The sequence below is a fragment of the Cygnus atratus genome, chromosome 3, assembly GCF_013377495.2.
Source record: "Cygnus atratus isolate AKBS03 ecotype Queensland, Australia chromosome 3, CAtr_DNAZoo_HiC_assembly, whole genome shotgun sequence".
Lineage (NCBI taxonomy): Eukaryota > Metazoa > Chordata > Aves > Anseriformes > Anatidae > Cygnus > Cygnus atratus.
In genome coordinates this window covers 115,915,691-115,937,589 of record NC_066364.1, presented here as the reverse complement: position 1 = coordinate 115,937,589, position 21,899 = coordinate 115,915,691, and the positions used below count along the sequence as shown (strand labels likewise).

General features: G+C 41.3%; 2 protein-coding genes across 3 annotated transcripts; both read right to left on the bottom strand.

The window, feature by feature from the left end:
* Window positions 1-1,365: 1,365 nt before the first annotated feature.
* FAM161A (FAM161 centrosomal protein A) lies at window positions 1,366-11,522 on the bottom strand. 2 transcript variants are annotated; one of them, XM_035553075.2, is made up of 7 exons: window positions 11,397-11,522; window positions 10,299-10,546; window positions 8,664-9,842; window positions 8,091-8,258; window positions 5,706-5,805; window positions 4,552-4,700; window positions 1,366-3,890 (listed from the first exon to the last, which is right to left on the bottom strand). In XM_035553075.2, exons 1-7 carry the CDS (start codon window positions 11,478-11,480, stop codon window positions 3,419-3,421), a joined length of 2,400 nt encoding a protein of 799 aa, XP_035408968.1. In that variant the 5' UTR covers window positions 11,481-11,522; the 3' UTR covers window positions 1,366-3,418. The 2 variants fall into 2 exon arrangements, with proteins under 2 accessions (XP_035408968.1, XP_035408969.1); XM_035553076.2 differs by lacking the exon at window positions 8,091-8,258 and having other exon boundaries at window positions 1,368-3,890.
* Window positions 11,523-13,003: 1,481 nt separating this feature from the next.
* CCT4 (chaperonin containing TCP1 subunit 4) lies at window positions 13,004-20,114 on the bottom strand. Its single transcript, XM_035553077.2, has 14 exons — window positions 19,561-20,114; window positions 19,376-19,428; window positions 19,022-19,111; window positions 18,165-18,273; window positions 17,329-17,471; window positions 16,416-16,537; window positions 16,194-16,326; window positions 15,502-15,641; window positions 15,099-15,195; window positions 14,652-14,762; window positions 14,263-14,393; window positions 13,925-14,159; window positions 13,425-13,538; window positions 13,004-13,181 (listed from the first exon to the last, which is right to left on the bottom strand). Exons 1-14 carry the CDS (start codon window positions 19,685-19,687, stop codon window positions 13,167-13,169), a joined length of 1,620 nt encoding a protein of 539 aa, XP_035408970.1. The 5' UTR covers window positions 19,688-20,114; the 3' UTR covers window positions 13,004-13,166.
* Between the last annotated feature and the right edge of the window lie 1,785 nt (window positions 20,115-21,899).

Genomic DNA, 21,899 nt, shown 5'->3' with positions numbered 1-21,899 from the left:
CTACGTTTTAAATCATCCTCCTGACTGTGCTGGGGAGGTAAGACTTAGTTTTTAGGCCAGCATACTGTTCATCTCATGACAGTATGGTATCCACACCTCTTTTTATTGTTTAGTCATATATCTGAAACTTTTGGTGCTGTGCTTGCTTCATGAGATTTAATTCATCCTAACCTGTCTCTCTACATTCTTTTCTTTCACGTGACTTTTCATTGCTATTTCATTCCTTTCTAATTCCTTATTGGAGTACGTACTTATGCCCATATATTTTTAGAGAGTTATTTATCCATACAGTGCTTTTTTTCTTGCTTGTAATGCTACTACTGAACAGTTTTTTTTTAAATTAGATTTCACAATTCTTCCCTTTTCAACATCTGTGCTTCTCAAAGTGGTTGCCCTAATATCTCGGAGTTTAATACCTTTTTCCAAATTAAAGAATCCCATATATGTTATTGTCAAATGAAAACCATACCTTATCTTGGATCATTCTTGTTGACTTCTTCCAGTTCTATAACAAATCAATCGATCCTTTTTAAGATGGGAAGACTAAGTGCAATATTCATGCTGGAATTTATTTTTTTTCAGTATATGGTATTGTATAATCTTGGAATATTTTTTACCTCACATGCATTTATTTGCAATTGCTAAAATTGAACTATACCTGCTCTTCTGTCATTCCACTTTGTAAGATCATTCTGCATGTTCTTTGCAGTCAGGTGAATTTATTCATAGCACTGAATAACTCTGTGGCCTCAGCACTACAGATATTTCTGAGTATGTTGAACAATTTGAATCTCATTGAATGTCCGCTAATAACTGCACTTACACTGCTAAAATTGACCTTTTCTTCCCTGATGGTTTAATTGATTATTAATTCATGAGGACCTTTCTTCTTGTACAGTAAAGCTGGCTTACTTGGGATTTTTTAATGGCACATTGTCAATTAGTTAAACCATATCAACTGGATTCCCTTAGTCCATATGGTACTGCTTGACTCTTTTGGACATGCTGGAAAAGTTGAGGTATAATCTCCAAAAGCTGTGCTTAACTCTTCCTTGTTATATCACGTTTATCCATATGTTCATTAAATCTGTTCTTCTGAAGATTGTTTTTGCTACCTCCTAGTTCAAATGAGGTTTTCAGTGACATTTCTTACGTTCTGTCTTAGTGGCTCAACAATTATATATTTATGTTATTCTAGAACACTCACTTAAGTGTTATCAGATTTTATAAACTGATTTGAAAATTCTTCAAATAACCTCTATATGAGAAAACACTCTGAAGCTTGTCTGCCTTCTTTCAAAACAAAAATAAACAAAAACTTGTTTCCTAAAGAGATAAGTATCAGTAACATGTGGTTATAAATTCAGTAACGTATTGTACAACTTCTCAGAATTATCGTATAATAACTACCACAAGCAAACCAACCTTGAGTTTGTATTGTGGCATTGTCAAGTATAACTTGATTGTAAACTATGATTTTCATTGTGAAACAATGATTAATATTTTAATATAAGGTAAATATGCAATAGAAATTTTATTTAAGTAAAACAAATAAGTTTAAAATTCATATTAGTTAGGCCACACTTCAAAATAAATTAAAAAAAAAGGAAAGATAAAAATCCAAACATTAGGACACAGTTTCTCAAAGTCTGGAGGAAGAAATAATAGATTTAGCTAGTGCTCTTACATGCAGTTTGGAAGGAAACTTGAGGAAAACAAACAACACTCCCCTTCCCCAACCTAAAACAAACAAACAAAAAACCAAACCCATATCCCTAGTCATTGCAGATGCATTTGCAAACTTGTTAGTTTTAAGAAATATTATATTTACTATTTGATGAACATGTTTTTAGTGCTTGTGCAAAGTCATATACTCTGTTCTCTACTAAGCAGAGAAAGATTGTTTGAAATCCTTAATTTGTGGTTTGTTATATGTTTTCTTTTATTTTCTTTCCTAACACTGCATTTGACAGGTTAGTAGGAAAGCCAGTAACAGTAGGAGAAGCCACCAGCGATATAAATAGAGGGGAAAAACAAACAAACAAACAAAAACAAAACAAAAAAACCACTGACTTGCATTTTTTGTTGTGTAGTAGCTGAAGTCCTGAGTAACAAGTGTGTGAAGAAAGGTACTAAAGCACTTCCTTACCAGACTTCCATGCAACTACAGTTGCTGAGTTGTAAGGTTCTCTTTTTAAAGTACGTTTACTGTCCCAATAAAGAAACTTAATGTTGGCATTTGTTATTATGGTAATGGACTATTTTACATGATCACAGGAAGAGCTCTTTAAAACAAAATGGAGGTGAAAGAACACAATTTTCTATCTTGGTTAGGAAGTAATACAAGATCTGGTAGCATAACGTGTTTTTTTTCTCTACTCTACTAAGTTAAAAAGCAACATTAAATGAACTACTTAGTTAATAAATGTGAAAAAAAATCACACGAAGCATACACATAGTGAGAGAGGATGAGGCCATTCATTTGGAAGTACCACAGAAGCTGTCTGGTCTCCAAAAGAAGAGAAAGTAGAAGATATTCTACTGACTTTTCTTCTACCTCACTTGTCTATAACCGTTAAAAAGTAAAAAGCTATGTAAGAGTTTAAATGACTCCTCTCAGTGTATTTTGGTGCATCTTTTTTCCTTCTCTGTAGGAACAGCCTTCAGCAACTGCGACACTCTTTGTATATTAGCTGAACAAAACACTTGGGTTGATCTAACAGCTTGTTTCCTCCAAAAGGAGTCACTTCTTTTCTGGCCCTGGCACTCCTCTGACCCATCACTGAGCCAATTCAGCTCACTTAAGTGGGGAGAGAACAAACTCCCTGGGAGCAGGAGGGAGAAACTGCACAGATGAATTTGGCCATTTTGTCTAACTGCAGTTGTCTTCCTTGCAGCTGCTCTGCTGAAAACAATGAGAGGTCTTGCACAACAAATCCTTGCCAGTTCATTGCCATCCTAGAAGATATTGCAGGAACAGAGCCCAAAAGGACTAAGATGTTTGAGCCTGAGAGGCATTGATAATAGCAAATTACTACTCCAAAATCTCATCTGGCTTTGCCAGTACACAGAAAAGCTGAAAATGCTAAGACCTCAGTACTTAACAACACAGCATGTAAGACATTATTTTTAACCACTGGTTGGTGTTAATTTTATGAACCGAACTGCACTAATATTACAGAGGTCTAGAATAAAGAAGATGAATATAAAAGTAATTTTCTTGGTGGAAATGAGTAACTTGATCTCTCTTACTGGAAAATCAACAAGGTTTCCGTGCTAAAAAGACTGCTAAGCTAAGAGCTTTAAATTCACAAAATTTCGTATCAGTAGCAAGAAGACAAGTTTTTCTTTAGCGTCTATTTCACCGCCAGCAATGAAATAGGTTCCTGAGCACCAGCCTGTCCTGCCTGCCTGCCCTTCAGTCAGCTTCACCATCACTGGCTTTCTCTTCCGAATCATCACTTTCATATTCCTCATCCTCATACCCGAAGGCACCCTCAGCTTCAGGGTCGGACTGACCCTCTTGTGGCTCAGGGGACCGGTCAGACTGAGAGCTAGGTCTTGACTGATTCTCCTCCTCCTCCTCATCTTCCTCCTCCTCCAGGGAATGGTCACGTGGAAGGCCTGCCTTTGCTTCCCCTTCCTCTTCTTCACAGTGCTGGTCAGAGCGGGGGCTGGCCTCCCCTGTGTGGCAAGGCTGCTGAACATGAGGGCTGGCTCTGGTCTCCTCCTCATCCTCTGCCTCACTGGATTCACGCTCCCAGGTGGAGGCTCTGACGCCTTCTCTCTTCTCTTCCTCTTCCTCGCAGGACTGCTCAGCCTGAGGGCTGATGTCAGCTGCTTCTGCTGAACGGAAGAATTCCCCTTCTTTCACTTTATCCTTGTTGGCTCTGAAAAGACAATTTGTATGTTATTTTTATTTTCAGGTAATGTGTTTTAAAGTAGCTTTTAAAGGATTACTCCCTTCAGGTAATCTAGGACAAATCCTGGTAGACTTGGCTGGGGTGGAATCAGTGAAGGAAAAGGGAAGGGGGGATGCTAGAGTCTGCTTTTATGCTAGGAAGTAACAGTATTGTTTCTATATATTATTTCCTTTTCATTTTTCCCCAAATCTAATTATATATTATATCATAATATATAATTATGATATCTAAATCATCTAAATTATGTCATAATGTCAAATGGATATTGAGAAGTATTTTTATAAGGCTTACTTTAAAAAATCAGTAAAGGTAATGCAGAATGAAGTGACTTCTCAGCAACCTACCAGAATTTTTGGCAAAAGGAACAACCCAAAAATGTTTCTTATTCTTCATTTTTCTTTGAAATGCCTTGTGTGTAGCATAACCAGTGCCCTCCTTGGATTTATGAAATAATATTTAATTCAGGAAAAACAGTAAAAATGTACAGTAATGCTAGCATTAGTATTGCTAACTACATCCAGTAAAATATTTACCTGGGAAATACTGCAAATAATTTTCTCAACATTGAAAATGACTTTCTGATTTCTAGATATGTAGTGGCAAAAAAAAAGCCTTCAGTAATCTCTACCTTTCTTTGCCATCAAGACCAAAATCTTCAGCATTGGAGCATTCTAGCAATTTAGTTGTTTGTCCTTTCTTTGAAACAAACTCTGGACATACCCCCAGAGCTCTCAGTGTATTAGAATAATGCTTTTCTGCAGCTATTCTGGCATTTTTCTGTAGGAAAAACACAATGGTTAAGTATTATCTAAATGCATTAAATGGCCTGTCTTCAGATACTTTTGTTTATTAATACTCTGTTTCATTATTTGCATCTGGCAAGTTGAATTATTAACTGCAGGGAAAAATGGCAAAACTACATGAAAATTTTATACCAGCTTTTCCTCCTTTTTCCTTTACTAGTTTAAACACAGATTGCTCCTTGCACCCACTGGGTAATGAAAAGCTCTATATTCTCTATGCTGTTATTGAGGGAGGAGGAAGACATGAAAAATCAGATATAGTCTTCCTAGGGCTTCTCCCTTATCCCTTCTCCTTATGTCTTCCCTCTGGGGGAGCTGCTGCTCAAAAAGATGGTATTGTTTTATGCTCATACAGTGCTATCTGATGAATGGCATAGATCTGTATCTCTGCCTCTGAAATGGAGGGGGTGAACTCTGGTCCTCCAGGTAACACCTGAGTGAGGAGGACTTGTCCTCCAATCTGCGTAAATGTTCCTGCCCCTGCAGTGGTGGCAGACCAAGGAACTAGCACAGAAGGGACACGGGAACTGGTGAGCTACAACTTGCTGTCTCTCTGTGTTTGTCGCACAGTCAGGGACTACACTACCACCACATGGTTGTAAGGAAATGGAGAAATTGAAATACTGCATCTAAGCTTTACAGTAGACATGAAGACCGCTCGAGTTCTCTTAGCACTTTTCCCAACCTAAACCTCTCACATTTTTGCTGTACGTTTTTGTTTTATTTAGAGGTATCCATGTTATAATTGAATCAGATGACATGTTTAGAACAGCCACATCTCCTCCCTGTGCAAGCCTGCCATGAACACTTGGTCACAGAAAAATAATATTTATACAGAGGTGGAGCAATGGAGATTAGAATGGACAAATACTGGCCTAAAAAATATTGTTCAAATACCTTCTAAAAATGCTTGACTGACTACAAGTGCTATTCATATTAATTGAAGATGACATTAAAAAGAACAGAGAAGCAAGACAACCTGAGTGACTCTTTCCAAAAGCAGTGGCCTTTGGTTTACTCTTTCTTCCATTTCTTGTAACTCTTGCAAATATTCTTGCATTCTCTGCTTCTCGTAATTCCTAAGGGAAATACAGTACAACAAATCATTATTGTCTATAATAGAAGAAGTAATTTCCTACAGCAGATGAAAGTAGAATTGCTTATGACAAACTTAATGCTGTCCTACTTAAATATATATAAAGGATAAGTTATTTTATGATGGAACTAGGTATGTTGTCTCATTTTCACAGCGTTTGCTTGCTTGGAAATAGAGAACAAAGCTATCTCTTAAGCAGTCACTTCGGATAAGCAGAGAGAAATCCTGGCCAAAGAGGTTAAATAGGGGTTGCATTTGTGTGTGTATGTATATTCAAAAAAACAAAAATTTGCTCAGTTCATACTTTGATAGAGGTTTCACTTGTTTTACACAAGCAGTGTGAAAGGGCTGATAAAATCAGAATGCACACTAGGAAATTAGCATCATTAAATAGAAACTGATACTTTAAAGCTAAGAATCTTTTGCTGTTTTACCAACCCCTCTTCTCACAAGAAGGGTGACCGCGTTCTGGATCATAGTACCCATTTTTCCTAGCTGCTTTGTCAAGGTCTCAGTCAGCATGGTGGGATGACAGAACTGTTGCTTCGTCAGCTGAAACGATAGCTCAGGTCATAGCAAGTCCTTGCTAATCCAGCTAGCATGGGCTGTAATCCCGTGTGTGTGACAAAGACCCTGATGATGCAGTGTTGATTCACATCCCTTAACGCTTTAACACTGGCCCCATAAAATTTTGAGCTAGTTCTTGCAGATCTAGTTCATTGCCACAGTTCTAACACGGCTTATTTTGTCAGGCAGTGTGGGAACACATGGAGCCAGCTCAGGGTTGAACCTGAGCTCCTAAGTTCTTTGCAACCTGGAATGCTGGCAAATGAAGCAGAGGACATGTCAGGGGCTGCAGCATGAAGCACTACAGGACTCACTGATTAGCTCAAGCATAGCTTGAGGGGGGCTGCACAGGCCCTGGAAATAACCCGGCTGTGTTCACATGGTGCTGCACCTCAGTTCCTAAATCTTACTGGTTTGATGTTGCATCTGCACTGGGCCAGCTCTAGCGTTACCAAATCAGGCACTGAAGGACAGGTATGAGAGCTAGGGGACATTTTACACTTCTCTCTTCCCCGCCTCCTCTTCCCCTACCACTCTGAATATGGCTGTGCATTAAGGCAAGTTATTTACCATTTTAAGGGAGTGAACTTCATTGTTTCTACTTGCTTGCTTTCTCAGAAGGCTTTCTGCAAACCCAATTATCTGTTAGAAGAGCACTTACATTAATGTCCCTTATTACCCAGCCCATGTTGCAATAAGCATTATCAAGTTAAGCACTTGTACCACCCTTAATGCATCAGCACTAGGGAAGGAGTCTTGCTTTGTAATAGCACCATTTTATGTGCAGAGAAGAATTAAGCGTGAGTTTTTTTACTATACTCCTAAAATCTGATTAAGCTAAATACTGTAATGTGAAGTCTGCTGTTGAATGAACTTAAATCAAATCTGTAAATATACCCACTGTCTTTCTTAATTCTCCACCTTGCTGCTGTAATTCAGGTTGCTTTCTGCTTCTGTCCCAGAGTCAGCAGATCATCTGCCCGAGCACAATTGCATTATAAAGCTCCTATTATTAACAGTACCTGCTGGTCATGTTCCAAAAGCAATTGTGCTTGAGCTCTGATTGACAAAATAATTAGAAGGGACTATCCCTTTTGTTCTACATCTCTACTGGTGCATCTCTGCTGTCCAGGACCCTGCATAAGCCCCACTTCTCCTAGACCATTGCTGCTTATCCATGCTTTGGCTTCATCTGTCTTTGGACTAGGTAGCAGCTTCCCAGTTTGCTGTGGATACATGTGCTAAACTAAAATAATACTGCCATTTTGCCTTTTTTTTTTTTTTTTCCCCTGAAGTGGGGAACTATTAGGACAAATAAATGAATTGTGCAGCCATACCAACATCTATCTATCCAGCACTTTCAAGGATGTTCTGCAATTATGCTGCGCCTTTTCCTTACCACTTTTTAAACTTACTTTCATTGCTACTTGGTATGTCAATTTAGAAACCACAGGACTCTCTTGTCAGCTGGTCTGTAACACTATGAAGTGGAACTATAGACTGAGAGCATTAGAATGGGCAATAGTTTCCCAGTTGAGATACTAAATTTGGCCACATTTTTTTTTAACTTGCTGCTTGTACAGTGTATAATTTATCAGAAGAGTAATTGTGAAAACTTAAACTCTGCTATTTTTTACATTGTATGCTTAACATACAATGTAAATTCAGGGGTTCAGGATTCAGGGGAATGCAACAAAATACCTGAATGTTTTTAATTTGGATTTAGACATCTGAGCTAGGCTCTGATGTGGGTCATTGGCCTCAGCCCGAGTTGTAACAATTTTCTGCATTTTTTTCGTTCTTTGTTTCTGCTTTGTCCTGTTCCTTTTTTGCTGTTCTTCCAACCTTCTCTTTTCCTCAAGTGAATTCCTGGGTGGAAAAATAAACTAAGACTGAATTCATTTGGAAGCAAGAGCAAGACTTCAAAGGATGTTTTAGTAAAGGAAATTCAAAGGAGAAAAAAGATTGAAAACAGGGTTGGTGTAAAAGGGCATGTGATACGCGCCATTGTAAGGGATTCACGTGTAACCTGGGAAACTGCAGTCATTTGTACCTTTCCTACGGGCATGTTCAGAAATATGCATTACTGTTTTTGGAAAAATCAAATACTAATAAAGTCCTGTGTTCAATATTTTAGTATAAGGACTTAATTATAGTATAAAACTTAATATATGTAAGTCTCATATTCACTGTATGGAAGAATTAACGACATCTGTAGAAGTACAAAAGATGTCTACTCATTTATAAAATGCAGAACATCACTAAAGTGGTCACCTGATGGCCTGTAGCCTTCGCTGGGTGGACTGTGTGATTTTTGGTGATTTAGATTCTCCAAATCCTGAGAGAGGTGAATTTGCACCTCTCATTTGAGGTTTACATCTTGGAGAGGTGTATGGCCAGCGTGTTTCTTTCAACCTTTCTTCATCCTCTTGGATGTCCCTCAAAATCTTCCCCTTGTTTGAAGGAATGTGTGGAGTACGAAGATCAAATGGTTCACAGACTGTAAGGTGTTTCACCTGTTTTTTTTGCAGGAGCCGTTTCTGAAATTTCTGGTGGAGTCGTTCAAAATCTGGAACATCTGGTTTGATCTTGGGTTTATGTTCTGTCTCCTTTGGTTCGATGCACTTGTGTTTCTTCTTTTTATTGGTGTTCTTTAAAGCCAGCCTGCTCGTGGGTAGGGATGAATTATGCAGCAACTCCTCAGCTCTCATTCTAATCCTGATTTCTCTGTAGAGCTCTTCCTCCTGTAACTTGTCATTAACAGCTGGACTATAAACGCATTTCGGAATTGGTTTTGCTTTGAATGGTTTTGGTTTCTTTTCAGGTGTGGAAAGGTCTCTTAATTGCATTTTCCTAATTTCATTCCTTTGCTTCTCTCTTTCAATGAATTTAAATGGCTTCTGAGAAGCCAAAAGCTTGAGTTTGCTTCTCTCTTTCACAGACTTCCTGCGTTCTTCATTTCTTTGTATGATTTCATGGTAGAGTGGAAGAAAAACTGCAGCGGGCACAGGATTGGCTCGGAATTTTTTCTGACACTCTGCTTCTTCCTCCAGCTGCTTCTTCAGTAAGTTATTTTCCATTTCAATCTGGGACTTTGATTTGACATTCTGTTCTTTTTTTCTAGCTTCTCTAATGGTCATCTGGAAAGGCTTGGGCACAGTAACTTTTGGTGACCACGCCTTCTGCTTCTTCGGTGTTGTTCTGAAGGCTGGTGAGCTTGGTAAGCTGTGTTTGGTTCGGGTGATGTAGTCTTCCACAGAGAACCCATCCCACATTTTTTCAATCCGTTCCTTAGCAAATGATGATGATCCAGTTTCACTACTGTTTTCTTCAAATGCTAATTCTTTGTCAGACCCACCAGACAGACCTGAGCCTAAGGGATCACTTAAGTCAGAGTCAGAGAAGGATTTGTGCAGATTTAGAGGCTGATACGAGCTTTTCTCCCAAGTTGGCCTTAAAAATGGGAAGAAAAAAAAAAGAAAGGAAAAAAAGCTGTTTTGAGTCCAGCCCAATATTAATGCAAAGCCAGCGACTTCCATTTTCAATATCATCATTAGGAAAAAATGAACAGCACTGGTGAGAAGAGGAGAGAGGAAAGGGAAAAGGGAACATTGGGCACTGACACCAGATCATAGTTTTAAAGAAGTTCAGATCACGAACAAGTTAGCATAAGGAAAGGCACCGTGCTTTACTAAACACATTGCCTAGTCCCTGCTGTGTACACACTTGTAAATCTCAAGGTGAATAAGCATTTAAATGATTAAAATTAACTTAATTAACTTTTCTGTAATTATCTGCTTATAGGAAATGGGGAGAGTAACACTTTCCAGCCGCAGAAAAAAACTGCTGTATTTAGTGGTGTCTGCAAAGCACTTGAGAATCTTCAGGTAAAAGGTACCCAAAACTTACCTGCAACACCCATTAGAAGCAGCATCTTTCCTGGCCACGGGCTGTACTCCTTTTAAATAGAGTTTATTCTGATACATACTTTCTAACTTTGCCATGGTCTCCAATTGGGCATTCTTCAACTCTTCTAGCTTCAAGTAATATTCTTGATTGGAAGTGCACGTTTTGGAAAAGTCTATCCAGTTGTCACCGTCTCCATGTAGAGGGAGGGTCTGCTCTCTGTCAGTATTTGAATCCACATCAAGAGCGTCCTAGAAGAGATTTCTTTGTAAATTTTTCTGATTCTTAGGATAAAGGGCAACAATGTGTTTAACGTTGCTTTATTCAATTGTCTAATGAATGAAGCACTAACACCAAATAGATACCTGTATAAAGATTTTCATGTGTGTCACCTGGAATAATCTTATTGCATAATAATTTATATCCTGAGGCTACTGAAGTCTGTCCCTGTAATCAATGTATTTGTATCAGGAAATGAGATCAAGAAGGATTTATCAGAAGAAAAAATGCTTAGCTGTTTTGTAAAAAAGCGCAATCTTTCCTTGCTCAGTACACAGCTCTAAAAAAAGCCTTAAAGCACACAAACCACCCCTCTCCGCCTTCCAGCATTCTAAAATCAAGTCACTAGGTGCTGTATAAATGCTGCTTTAGCCATTTCTGTAATGTGTTGTGATGTGATAGGGATCTGCACATCTTTCAGTTTAAACAGTGCTTGGCAGCCCGCACATGTGTGGAGGTAAGCATGTTCGCTAACCGTTTTTAGAGCCTGCAGAAGTTTAATGACAAGTGCTGTTAAACCCAGGTTAGGCTGCATTAAAAAGGCTTCCTTTGCATTATTTTAAGCGCTGCTTAAGGATGTTACAGGACTAGTTCCTTCACCTAAAAATAGCACAATACCGTTCCACACGGGCTTCTAGTAGTTTTCCCCGTCTGTTGGTCTCTATGTTTTTTCAATCAGCCCTCACCCCCCAGGCCCCAAGCCCTTCCCCTGGCTTTTGGCAGTGCCCTTCCTGAACCCCTCTCAGCCAGCCGCGGGGTTTAAGGGCCCAGTACCGCCCCCCGGCCGCCCTTCCCCGCTCCCCCTTCCCCTGCCGGCGGTACCTGGGCGGCCGGGGCCCGGCTGCTGGCGCCGGGAGCGGCGCGGGGCCCGGGGGCGGCCGGCACGGCCCCAGGCACGGCCGCCATGGCTCCCGCACAGCGCTGGGCTGGGCCCGGGGCCGGCCCCGGCTCGCTGAGGGCCCGCCTCCCTGCGGGGGGAGCCGGGATTGATGAGTGCAGGCGGGGCCCCACACTCTGCGGGAGGCGGCAGGGGTAGCGGGCCTCGGTACTGCCAGGAGATCCGAGCCCTTTATAACGTAAAGACACCGATGAAGAAATTACACCACTGTACACAGCACGTTGAAGTCTTGTCAAGAATTGGAAGCTTGAAATGATGGGAAAGCCCTCACCAGAGCTAGCACCCAGACTGGCAAAGTCAGTTTAAGACGCGTTTGCTGTAAGTAACCCTGTTACGAAGTGCAATTTGTACATTTAACCAGTCAATAAATAACACGCACAGAACATTACTGTCCCCATTGATTGTCCTTTTCTCTCTATATAGAATTATCATGATTCTTATACTTAGCTTTAAATCATAGCAAAGTATTTCAGTAGCCAGTCAAAAGAGCAGTGAAAACTTAAAAGCTACAGCTCCTGAGTGATATTAAGAAATGTAAGTTAGTCAGGAAGCGAGTAAGTTCTTTACCTGAAGAGGAATCTGGCAATTCTAGCAATAATGAGTATTAAAGGGTTAATTCACAGTTCCTGGCTGAGTAGAAATACATTTTAGAATGTTTATTCTAAATTATAAAAAATTCAAAACTGTGAAATCGATTTGGTACAAACAAAGTCTAAGCTGTATGAAACCTGTGGAATCCAGGTTTTTCCTGGTAGCTCAGGTATTTTGTTACAGCTCACCTTAGCAAAGTGGCTCACTTATGTGCACTGTGCTTGCTCCTGCACTAATGCACAAGTAATGCAATAATGCCTTTCTCAACAAGGGTGGTTATTTTCTTTGGATATTAACAGATAGTAATGTTTATTCTATGAATTCCTTCATAGAGCATTATTTGCATCAGTATAAAAATGTATACTTGATAATTTGACTTCTCCATGAGTTTGTGTGTATACACGTATACATTAGTTGAGCTGTCCAGTTTCATTCCCAGGCTTTTCCTGAACAGAAATGGGAGTTGAACACAATGAAAAAATATGAAAAAATGGAAAATAATAAAAAAACAATGAAAGAACAATTAAAAATTAAATATTACACCTGGGAGCTGCACTGGCTCCCCAAAACCAATTTTAAATAAAATTGCATGAAAAGACTTTCCTTCATATTGTATGGTAGCATCAGAAACCAAAGTAGTCTCCAGAAGACAAAACAGGGCAAGGAATGTGATAGCATTCTTACAGCTACAAGTGAAAAGTCCAGCCACATCTAAGGAAAAAATAAGTACCACTCCATTGTGGATAACTCCAGGACAAGCAATTCTAAACTACTGTGGTAATATGGTGTAAGTTGTGTAAGTTCAATGGCATTTTCAGAACATACTTTTACAAGAGCTAATTAGCTCTGGAAAGTAATGTTAAAAGGTTTACCTTAGTTTCAGCAGAATTATGGAGTACAGACTCAGGTAGACTACTGCATGTTTATTGATAAACAACAGTTCCTTGTTGAAACCAGAAACTTTATTAAATTAATGTGACAAAAGTACATAAGCCTTTGTGGACTTTTTAAGACAATTCACACAGGCGCTTTTGGTGGGGAAACCACATTTCAGACTACACAGAAGGAGCTCTGGAGCACGGTTCCAACTTCCATTATTCAGCTTACCGAGTGTTTACCTGCAAAGAATTACAAGAACATACATTAAGTATGTAACAATTACTTCTCTGGTTAAAGATGTTATTTTTTTAGTCACTATAACATCTCACTATATATATTAGATGGCCAAATGGCATAAGCTGCATGTAAAAATGTACAGAAAATTGTATAGAATTATTTTAAACACATCAATTTAGATGACAGTAACTATCCCAGTGCCTATGAAAAAGATTAAGCAGAAAGTGATGCAAAACACTACTCACCACATCATCAATCTTTAGAATACTGCGCACAGTTTCTGTGGCAAGAGTCAGTGCACTGACAGACACTAGCAGTGGTTGGACTACCAGCTCCTCCAAGATGTTGGAAATGCCACCCTACAAGAACAAGCACCTTTTACTTTGGGCAAGCGAGGCTACAACTAGATTCAGCAAGTTTGAACAGAATCCTGGAAACGACATCCTACTTCAAATTAGACCAAAGGGCTTGCACTCTTCAGTTCCCAACAGGAATTACTATTGTAGAGGCATTCTGTGGCTACTTGAGGTATCCACTCACAAAAGCAGGTTCAGAGACCAAGCTATGATCTCTCTTAACACTAGTCCTGGGAGAATCCAGTTATAATACACAAACTTGTCCTCTCTTTATATTTTAGTCCTAGTGTATTTTCTTTTTAAAATGCATTTTAAGCATTTTCTTTTTAAAATGCAAATTTTTTTTTTTTTTTTTACCTCTGGGAATTCTACACGCAATTCCTTATTACCTTTCTGACATTAATGCCAGCTGTTTTCTCTCCTTGAGCATGTCTGTTTCTCAGCTCTGTCACCGTTGAAATAGGATTGAGGCCTGCATTTTCAGCCAGTGTGGATGGTATGACCTCCAGCGCGTCTCCATACGCACGGACACAATATGAGTCCATACCTCTCAAAGTGCGAGCATACTCATTCAAGCGCAGCGCCAACTCTATCTCTGGTGCTCCACCTCCTGCAATTAAAGCTCTGAGGAGAGAAATTAAAATCAAACCTCATTTTACCTAAGTCCATAAATAATTAGCTCTCCGTATTAATATACTAGATTACTCTGACCAAAAAGGGACATTACCTTTTCTTAACTAAGCATCTAATGACACACAAGGCATCATGAATTGAACGCTCAGCTTCTTCTAGAACAAGTTTGTTGGATCCACGTACCACAATGGTTACAGTTTTTCCAGGGTTTGTACAGCCTGTGATCTAAAACAAAGACATTACAGCACTAAAAGAGAGTACTGGACAAAATAATAAAAAATATATATATATTTGCAACTTTTGTAACAGTACTGAGGTCTGCTGAACAAAACCACTAGGCTTCCCAGGCCAGAGGCTAGTCAGGGATTACAAGTAGGTGCTTTAAGGCTTCTTAGTACTGAAGTTATTACATTCAAGTTAGTAGTTATTATTACAAGAATTGGCAAATGTTAAGAAGCTATTAACATGTTGTCAATCACCCACCTTTATTAGTTTCCCAGAACTGTTCAAGTTGACTTCCTCTGCCAGCTCAGCAGACCCCAGCATGTCAGGAGTAAATTGGTCAATGTGAGCAACAGGCTTAGTTCCAATCGTCTGGAAAAAAAAACAACCACCACCACCAACAGTAAGAAAACATCCAGAATCCAAACTGCAGAGTCAGGAAGTGTACTGCATAACATACTTCTGGTGTATTACAGTGAAACACAGGTAGGACTACCCCCTAGAAAAATAAGGGGTGGATGTAAAGAAGTGTGACTACTCGACAGAACAGGACTGTCTTTTAGGGAAATGCCTTCTCAACTCTTACATCACATTCAGAACGTGAAACGCACATATCATAAGAAACTGGCATTAGCTAGGTGCTCAGGTTTTGACGTTATCTTTAAACACAACTGTTACCGTAATAGACATTTGTATAACTCACTTTACCTTACATATAAATTCAATGTCTTCTCTTTCTATGTCTTTAACCACCATGATCTTCATTTTGTTCAGAAAATGTAGGGCTAGGTCACTAAGAGCATCCCTAAAAACAAGAGGGAAGAAGTCAATCCAGGCTTGTCTTAATAACTGGGTTGCACTAGCCAGTTGCATGCTTCTTTGCCTTCTTTGCAGCAATGCTGAAGTTCTTCAGACTACCAAGTAAAGATGTCACTAAATCCAAAACACAGACAACGCTAGTGCTGCCACTAGTGTGTCTGTCACTGGCACAGCCAATCTGACACTGCTCAGTGCGACTATTAATGTTTAGCTTCCATTTTCCAGATATTCCAAACAATTCCAGCTGTTCCCCAAATGAACAGAGTAAGCTGGTAAATCGCTATTGACATACCTCAGAATAGATTTCTGAATCAGCAACACATTGCATCCAGCCTTCTTAATTTGTTTAACTAAGTTGAGAATATAAGCTCTCTCTTCACGCAGTACTCTGTCCATTTGAGCATAATCCGAAACAACAATTTGGTTGTCCATCTGTTGAGAAAGAAAACCAAGTGTCACCACTGCTGACTTGATAAGCGAACGTTAAGATGTTCTGCATTCTTAAAATTATCAGCCTGTGATTCAAAGCAAGCAAGCAATTTCAGTAAAATATAAAATAATCACAGAATGGGTTGGGTTGGAAGGGACCTCAAAGCCCATCTAATTCCAACCACCTGCCCCCAGCCCAGGCTGCCCCCAGCCCCATCCAGCCTGGCCTTGGGCACTGCCAGGGATGGGGCAGCCACAGCTCCTCTGGGCAGCCTGTGCCAGTGCTTCACCACCCTCTGAGTGAAGAATTTCTTCCTAAATATCTTATTAGAAATTGTTTAAATAAGAAAATACTGGACTTTTAAACTGTTTTTCTTTTATATCAATTTTAAGTTCTTTATACAAGTTCTAAGTAATAAGCATTACCCAGCAGACCTTCACTACAGCCACAAAATAGAGCTGACAACACAACATCTTTAAAAAATATTTTGTCATTAAATTTGCATCTTCAAAGAACTACAGCAAGAGGTTTCACTCCAGGTACATTTAACTTACATCTGTCTTTGGAGCAGAGAGGCAGAACTGAATTAGGCCAATTTTGGCTTTCTCCACTCTAGTCACCCCTGTATTCGCCACCTTCTGAGTCAGGACCAGTCCTTCAACCAGTTCACAATCATCAATTGTTCCGCTGGAAAAAAAAAACAACAATCCATGAGTAGCACTTAGGGGAGCAAGTTTGATAAAGACATAACCCTCTAATTACAAACTGGTTCTTACCCCAACTTCTTAACAATTTTAATATCTCTGAGGTCCACGCTGCTAGCTGTAGATGGATCGATCACCTTCATCACTGCATCCACACTCATGGGAGAAAGTAAACTAGAATACTGACACACAACCTAAGGGATTTAATAACAATAAAAAAGTGTGAGATTTAACGCTGATCAACAGTGGCTAGGAATTTCTAGATAATATTGTCATTGTGTACTAGTTTGACTTTCCATAATGTGCTACCTTCTTCATGGTGACTCCACTCACAGGAAAGAACAGGTATGCCGGTGGGAAAAACCTACGCTTAGGGACTTGGAACAAACTTGGATTTATTTCTTAAACTCTTAGATTAAGCCCTTGGAGAACTTCCCAGATCAGTTTGCCAGAATGGAAACTAATGCATTTGTAGAGATCTTACAGCACAAAGGAGTACTATGGGGAAGAGAAGAAATTGCATTATTGTTGTTTTGGAGCTATTGGCCCTCTAGAGTCAATAAGGAATTCTGATATCCAGCTGTTCCAGGAATGAAGTTCTTGCAAACAACACATCTCCAGTTTTTGATGCTGTTTTAGGAACCTCTGCCTCCTCATAAAGAACTGCCTACATAGAAGTTGACAAAAGCTCTCAGTATTCCACCTGTCTTTTCTGTTACTGTTTTTCAGTTTAAGCTTGCATATGTATTTTAGACTCAGCAGCTAATATTACTATGTATTTCAGACTGAAATTCAGTTTAGGCATGTCAATTCAATCTTGATCAGCGAGAGATTTTTGAGAAGTCAGTCTAACAGAGGGTAGCTATTGTCTCAAAACCAACTAGATTCATGAGGGGATTCTTAATAAATGAACAGTAGCGCACTGGGAAGAGCCAAATGGCTCAGCTTGCCTGGAGGTAGTACGAAGTTTGAGAATCAGCCATACCTTTGAGTTCAGCGAAGTAGTTGCGCTATTTAGTAAGGTTTCTCTGTCACTCAGTTCAACTGGCTGTGCCATGTTGGTCAACACTTCGATACCTTTTTCCAAAGCTTTCTGGAATGACTCAGAAATGATGGTGGGGTGAATTCCTGTGAATTGTGTAAAAGGTGATTTTATTTGGTTTTACTTTCAAACGAACGGTCTATTTTTTTCCCCACCTCCCGTTGCAATTTGAGATTATTTTAGAGACACTAATGTCAGAATAAATAGAACCTATTTTAGCAAAATATGTTCCTCATAAGCAGATAACTTCCCCATACCACTGTCTACAGTTAAAGCTGAGGAAAAAAGCTGTTATGTTCCTAAGAATTTGTCCTCATGGGCAAGTACAGCACATTTCCCTGCAATGTTTGACAAAGCAGACTTTTCTCAAAATATTATTTTCCCTTGGCATTCTCAAAGTCCAATTTTGTGATGGCAAGCGCTACATTTCCTGAGTACAAAAAAGAAAAAGAATAGAATCACTAGCTTCAAATTTTATTTATCCCTTCTTAGGTATTTCTCTGTCCATGAGAGAAGTACAAATATAATCTAGGTGAGCTTTTACAAGGCACTATCTATCACATCAGTGAGACACTGTCTCCTGTATTAATGGTAATGTATTCAGCTCAAAAGACTAAACAATGAATTTTTAATTATTAGTGGGACGTGAGTGAACCCTCAAGTTACCTTTCATGTTTAAGCTGCTAACAGCGGCTTTCAGCTTCACGATAAACATGCAGCCAAACGTGGGACTCAACTACTTCATAACTAAGGTTTTTGTATTAAGTATGCACGCTTACCTTTCTGAAGGAGTCTGGAACAGGCATCCAGAAGAGCTCCAGCAATGACAACAACAGACGTAGTGCCATCACCAGCTTCAATATCTTGTGCTTTTGACAGCTCTACCAACTAAACAGTGAATTACAACAAAAGCTTATATATAATGCTGCTTAACTGAAAACTCTGACAAGTACCAAAAAAGAGATACTCAAGAATGCAGCGCTACTGAAACTACCCAACTACCCATAGTATCACATCTCACACTAATCACATCTTTTCTGATTTGCAAGTGACTTCTCATACTGGTATATGGTTGAATGACCAACCATTAAAAACAAACAAGAACAAACCACAGAAACCAAGGAACTTTTCTCCCAAGCATAAAACTAATCACCCCCACGTAACAGGTCAATCTTCCCCCCTTACTTTAGAAGGGCCCCACCTAGCTCACTTCCATCTCTAGCCACAATCAAATCTAAGAGATCTACACTTAACTATTCAGAAGACCAAGCTACTGCTTCCTAGGGCCACAATGTAATTCATTCTCTTCTCTGACTCTCTTCTGTCCTAGTGGTATGGGACATCACCAGCTTTTCTTTCCCAGATCAGAGAAGATTTGGGCTAGATTATTTTATACCTTAAAACTTATTGGAAATGGATTATGCATGAGAAATACGAGATAAGCAATAAAGACCTAGAATTCCATAGCACACCTTACCATCACAATAGGCTGTCTTGAGGCACCCTGCACAAAATCTCTTGCTCTATCACTACCAAGTAATGCTCCTCAAATCCACGTAAAACATTACTATGTTCTTTTGTCGCAGAAACAAAGCTCTAACATGTATCATTTTCTGAGCAATGGAGAAACGCTTACCATTTTGGCAGCAGGGTGCAAAACCTGCATTTGTTTCAGGATAGTAGCACCATCATTAGTGATCGTTACGTCTCCTTTAGCATCCTGGATCTGAGGGAGAAACAGCACTGATTAGTGACCAGAATTTGTTAACGCGATGCTTGATGTAAGACAGCTTTCCTGACAACATCATTTCTCAGACTGAGATATGTATTTAGTCGATACTTCCTCTAAACGAATAGAGTTTGGTCACAAAGTAAAAGTGTTTTTCAAGCTTAGAAGTCCAAGACAAAAGGCTGGGTGCTACTTAAGTCATGTTGACATACAGCATCTTCAGCAGTGTCAACGTTTACAAAATTTAAGCATACGATTTACCATTTTATCCATTCCTTTTGGTCCGAGGCTCGTTCTGATGGCATCAGCAACAGCTGGAAAGAGAACAAACAGGTCTGCGAGCCGCCCTGGAGAGCCCCAAGCACCCACTCCTCCCTGCACCCACCTCCCCTGGAAAAACACCACCGCCGGGACCCGGCACCTCCCCCAGCCCTCCCGGCCCTCACCCTTGCCGGCGGCGATGTTGCTGTTGCGGATCTGGGCGGGCTTGTCGCGGTCCTGGTACGTGCCCTTGGCCCGGCTCCCGCCGCCGCCGCCGTGGCCGTGGCCCTTGGGTCCCGCGTTCTCCGGCATCGTCGCTGGCCGCCGATGGGCCCGCGGGCACGGCGACGCTGCGGTAACGGCCGCCCCGCCTCGGGTGGGCAACGGCGGGCTCGGATGGGCTCGGAGGGAGGCGGGCGGACACGGATGAGCCGCGGATGGCGGCGGATGGTCGCGAACCTTCCAGAAGGCGCCGCCGCCGCCACCCTCAGGAGGCGCCCGGGTCCTTCCAGCCGGCGCCCCGCGTGACGTCACGCCGAGCGGCTGCCCTCCCCGCGCCTGCTGCCCGAAAGCGGCACTAACCCCGTGCAGGCGGACGGCGCGGACACCTACAGGCGGCCGGGGGCCGCTTCTAGAACGAGCCGCGCGGGGGCCTCGCGGCGAGGTTTCCCGCCTAGCGGGGGTTACGCCAATGGCGTAGCCAGGCCCGTTCTGCCTGGGCGGCCGCCTCCCGCCTGGCGTAAGTGCTGCCGGCAGGGGGCGCGGCCGTACGGGCAGGGCGGCCCCGCCCCTGAGGGAGCCCCTGAGGGAGCGGGGCTTTTTTGGGTACGGAGCGGGGGTTTTTGGGTACGGAATATCTTTTTTTTTTTTTTTTTGGATATGGGGCAGCTGCTGAGAGGGTCCCGCTGCCAAAACGCCGGGATCTCAGCCGGACAGGCAGGGTGTGTGACAGGCAGCGCTTCAGGGGCCGCGGTCAGCTCCCGCCGCGCTGTGAGGGGAAATTCTCCTCAGAGGGCGCCTCCTGCCGCGCCGGGCTCAGCCGCCCCAGCACGGAGCGCGAGGGGTGCCTCCGCCTGGTGTATGGCTTGTGCTGCGGAGCAGCTGTCCCCCTGTTTGACTGCTTTGGTGGTCAGGTTGTCCCGGGTTTATCAGGTTATTAGCGGGTTTGCCCAGAGCGTAGGAACATCTCCAAAGAAATGCGTTCTCAGGGACTGGCATCTCGGTTCCTTTACGGTGAAGAACCGGAGTTTTGCCCTAGGGGCAAGGAGCAATTCCAGCCTACCAGGCTTTGGATGCACGTTTTATTGTAAAAAAAAAACACACACACAGTAAAGCACCTTGCCTGGGGAGAACACTCAGGGTTTACCACGTCCACATTCAATGTTTGTTCATTTGGGTGCATTGGGTTGTGTGTGTGAAGTCTGGAAAACACCTGTAGATGTACATCTTCACTGTACTTATTTCAGGGTGGATATGAGTGTTAGGTAGGGTCTTTCCTTTTTCTTGAAGATTACTCGCCAAGTACTCTCGGGGCAGTGGCGATGACAACCTAATGAATTACTGCCAAAAACAGCATGACATCCTCTCACCTAATGGCTTTAGATAAGTTACTAAGTGCCATGACTTAATTGTGCTCTGATAAGAGCGAGTAGCTAATGCATTTGATGGGTTTAACACCAATGTCTTCCCAGCACAAGATATTTTGCACAGTAAGTAGATTACAGTTATTCAGAGAAGAAGAAAGTCTTTACCCAGTGCTGATTGCCTGTTTATTACTTTTTTTTTTTTCTCCTGGCCTGAGCTTTGTCCCGCAGGATGCGGCTAGTGGTGTCTCAGCGCTTTGCCCCAGTAGGCGCTCGCAGGAGCCACCAGCGCTGTGCCGCCTGTGAGCTGGGGACAGCTCTGTCACTGGTCCCACCAGCCATGAGCCCCATGAACCATGGGGGTTCATGGACCATGGTTCATATGGGTTTTCCTTGGGATTCTTTCATTTCTTGTGCTTACTTTGGTTCTCTCCTGTTCTGGGTGTATCCAGTGTGCGGTGTATTGTGAAGACTTGTTGCTCTTCTCACACGTCTTCCATTTCTTGTTAGTCTTTCCTGATTTTTTTACTTCCCTTATGTACCTTTTTAAAACAAAACAAAACCAAACAACACAAAACCCAAAGAACCATTGTAAGCAGGTGAAAATAGCTGCACACCCATTAAAGGGGGTTGCAGAAATGCTTACTGTGGTAGGACGCTGGGAAGTACACAAAGTGCCAGCTTCTCCTTATACTATATGCTAGTGGGTAATGTCATCCTAGTGGGTAATGTCATCCAGCACTGACGTGCGAGGGTTAGGGAGCACAAAATACAGTGCTGCACCTTCAGAAGGCAGAAAAACACCCTGTTTCTGGTGGTTGTGTTTACACAGGTAAACATTGCTAAGCCAGTGAGGAATTTGCTATAAGGGACTCCTATGGATTCAGACCTGTCTTTTTAAAGACTGTATTTCAAAGGTAGCTACGTTATCAAAGTACTCT

What these genes read in the sequence shown, in the direction of transcription:
- FAM161A (XM_035553075.2), bottom strand. Translation starts at nt 11,480, where the DNA reads ATGGCGGCCGTGCCTGGGGCCGTGCCGGCCGCCCCCGGGCCCCGCGCC. An exon ending in CGAAGGCTACAGGCCATCAG is followed by an intron (nt 8,259 to 8,663) that starts GTGACCACTTTA and finishes TTTTCCACCCAG; the next exon opens with GAATTCACTTGAGGAAAAGA. An exon ending in GGTCTTGATGGCAAAGAAAG is followed by an intron (nt 3,891 to 4,551) that starts GTAGAGATTACT and finishes TTGTCTTTTCAG; the next exon opens with AGCCAACAAGGATAAAGTGA.
- CCT4 (XM_035553077.2), bottom strand. Translation starts at nt 19,687, where the DNA reads ATGCCGGAGAACGCGGGACCCAAGGGCCACGGCCACGGCGGCGGCGGC. An exon ending in CAACATCGCCGCCGGCAAGG is followed by an intron (nt 19,429 to 19,560) that starts GTGAGGGCCGGG and finishes TTCTCTTTCCAG; the next exon opens with CTGTTGCTGATGCCATCAGA. An exon ending in ACATTGAATTTATATGTAAG is followed by an intron (nt 14,763 to 15,098) that starts GTAAAGTGAGTT and finishes TTTTTTTTCCAG; the next exon opens with ACGATTGGAACTAAGCCTGT.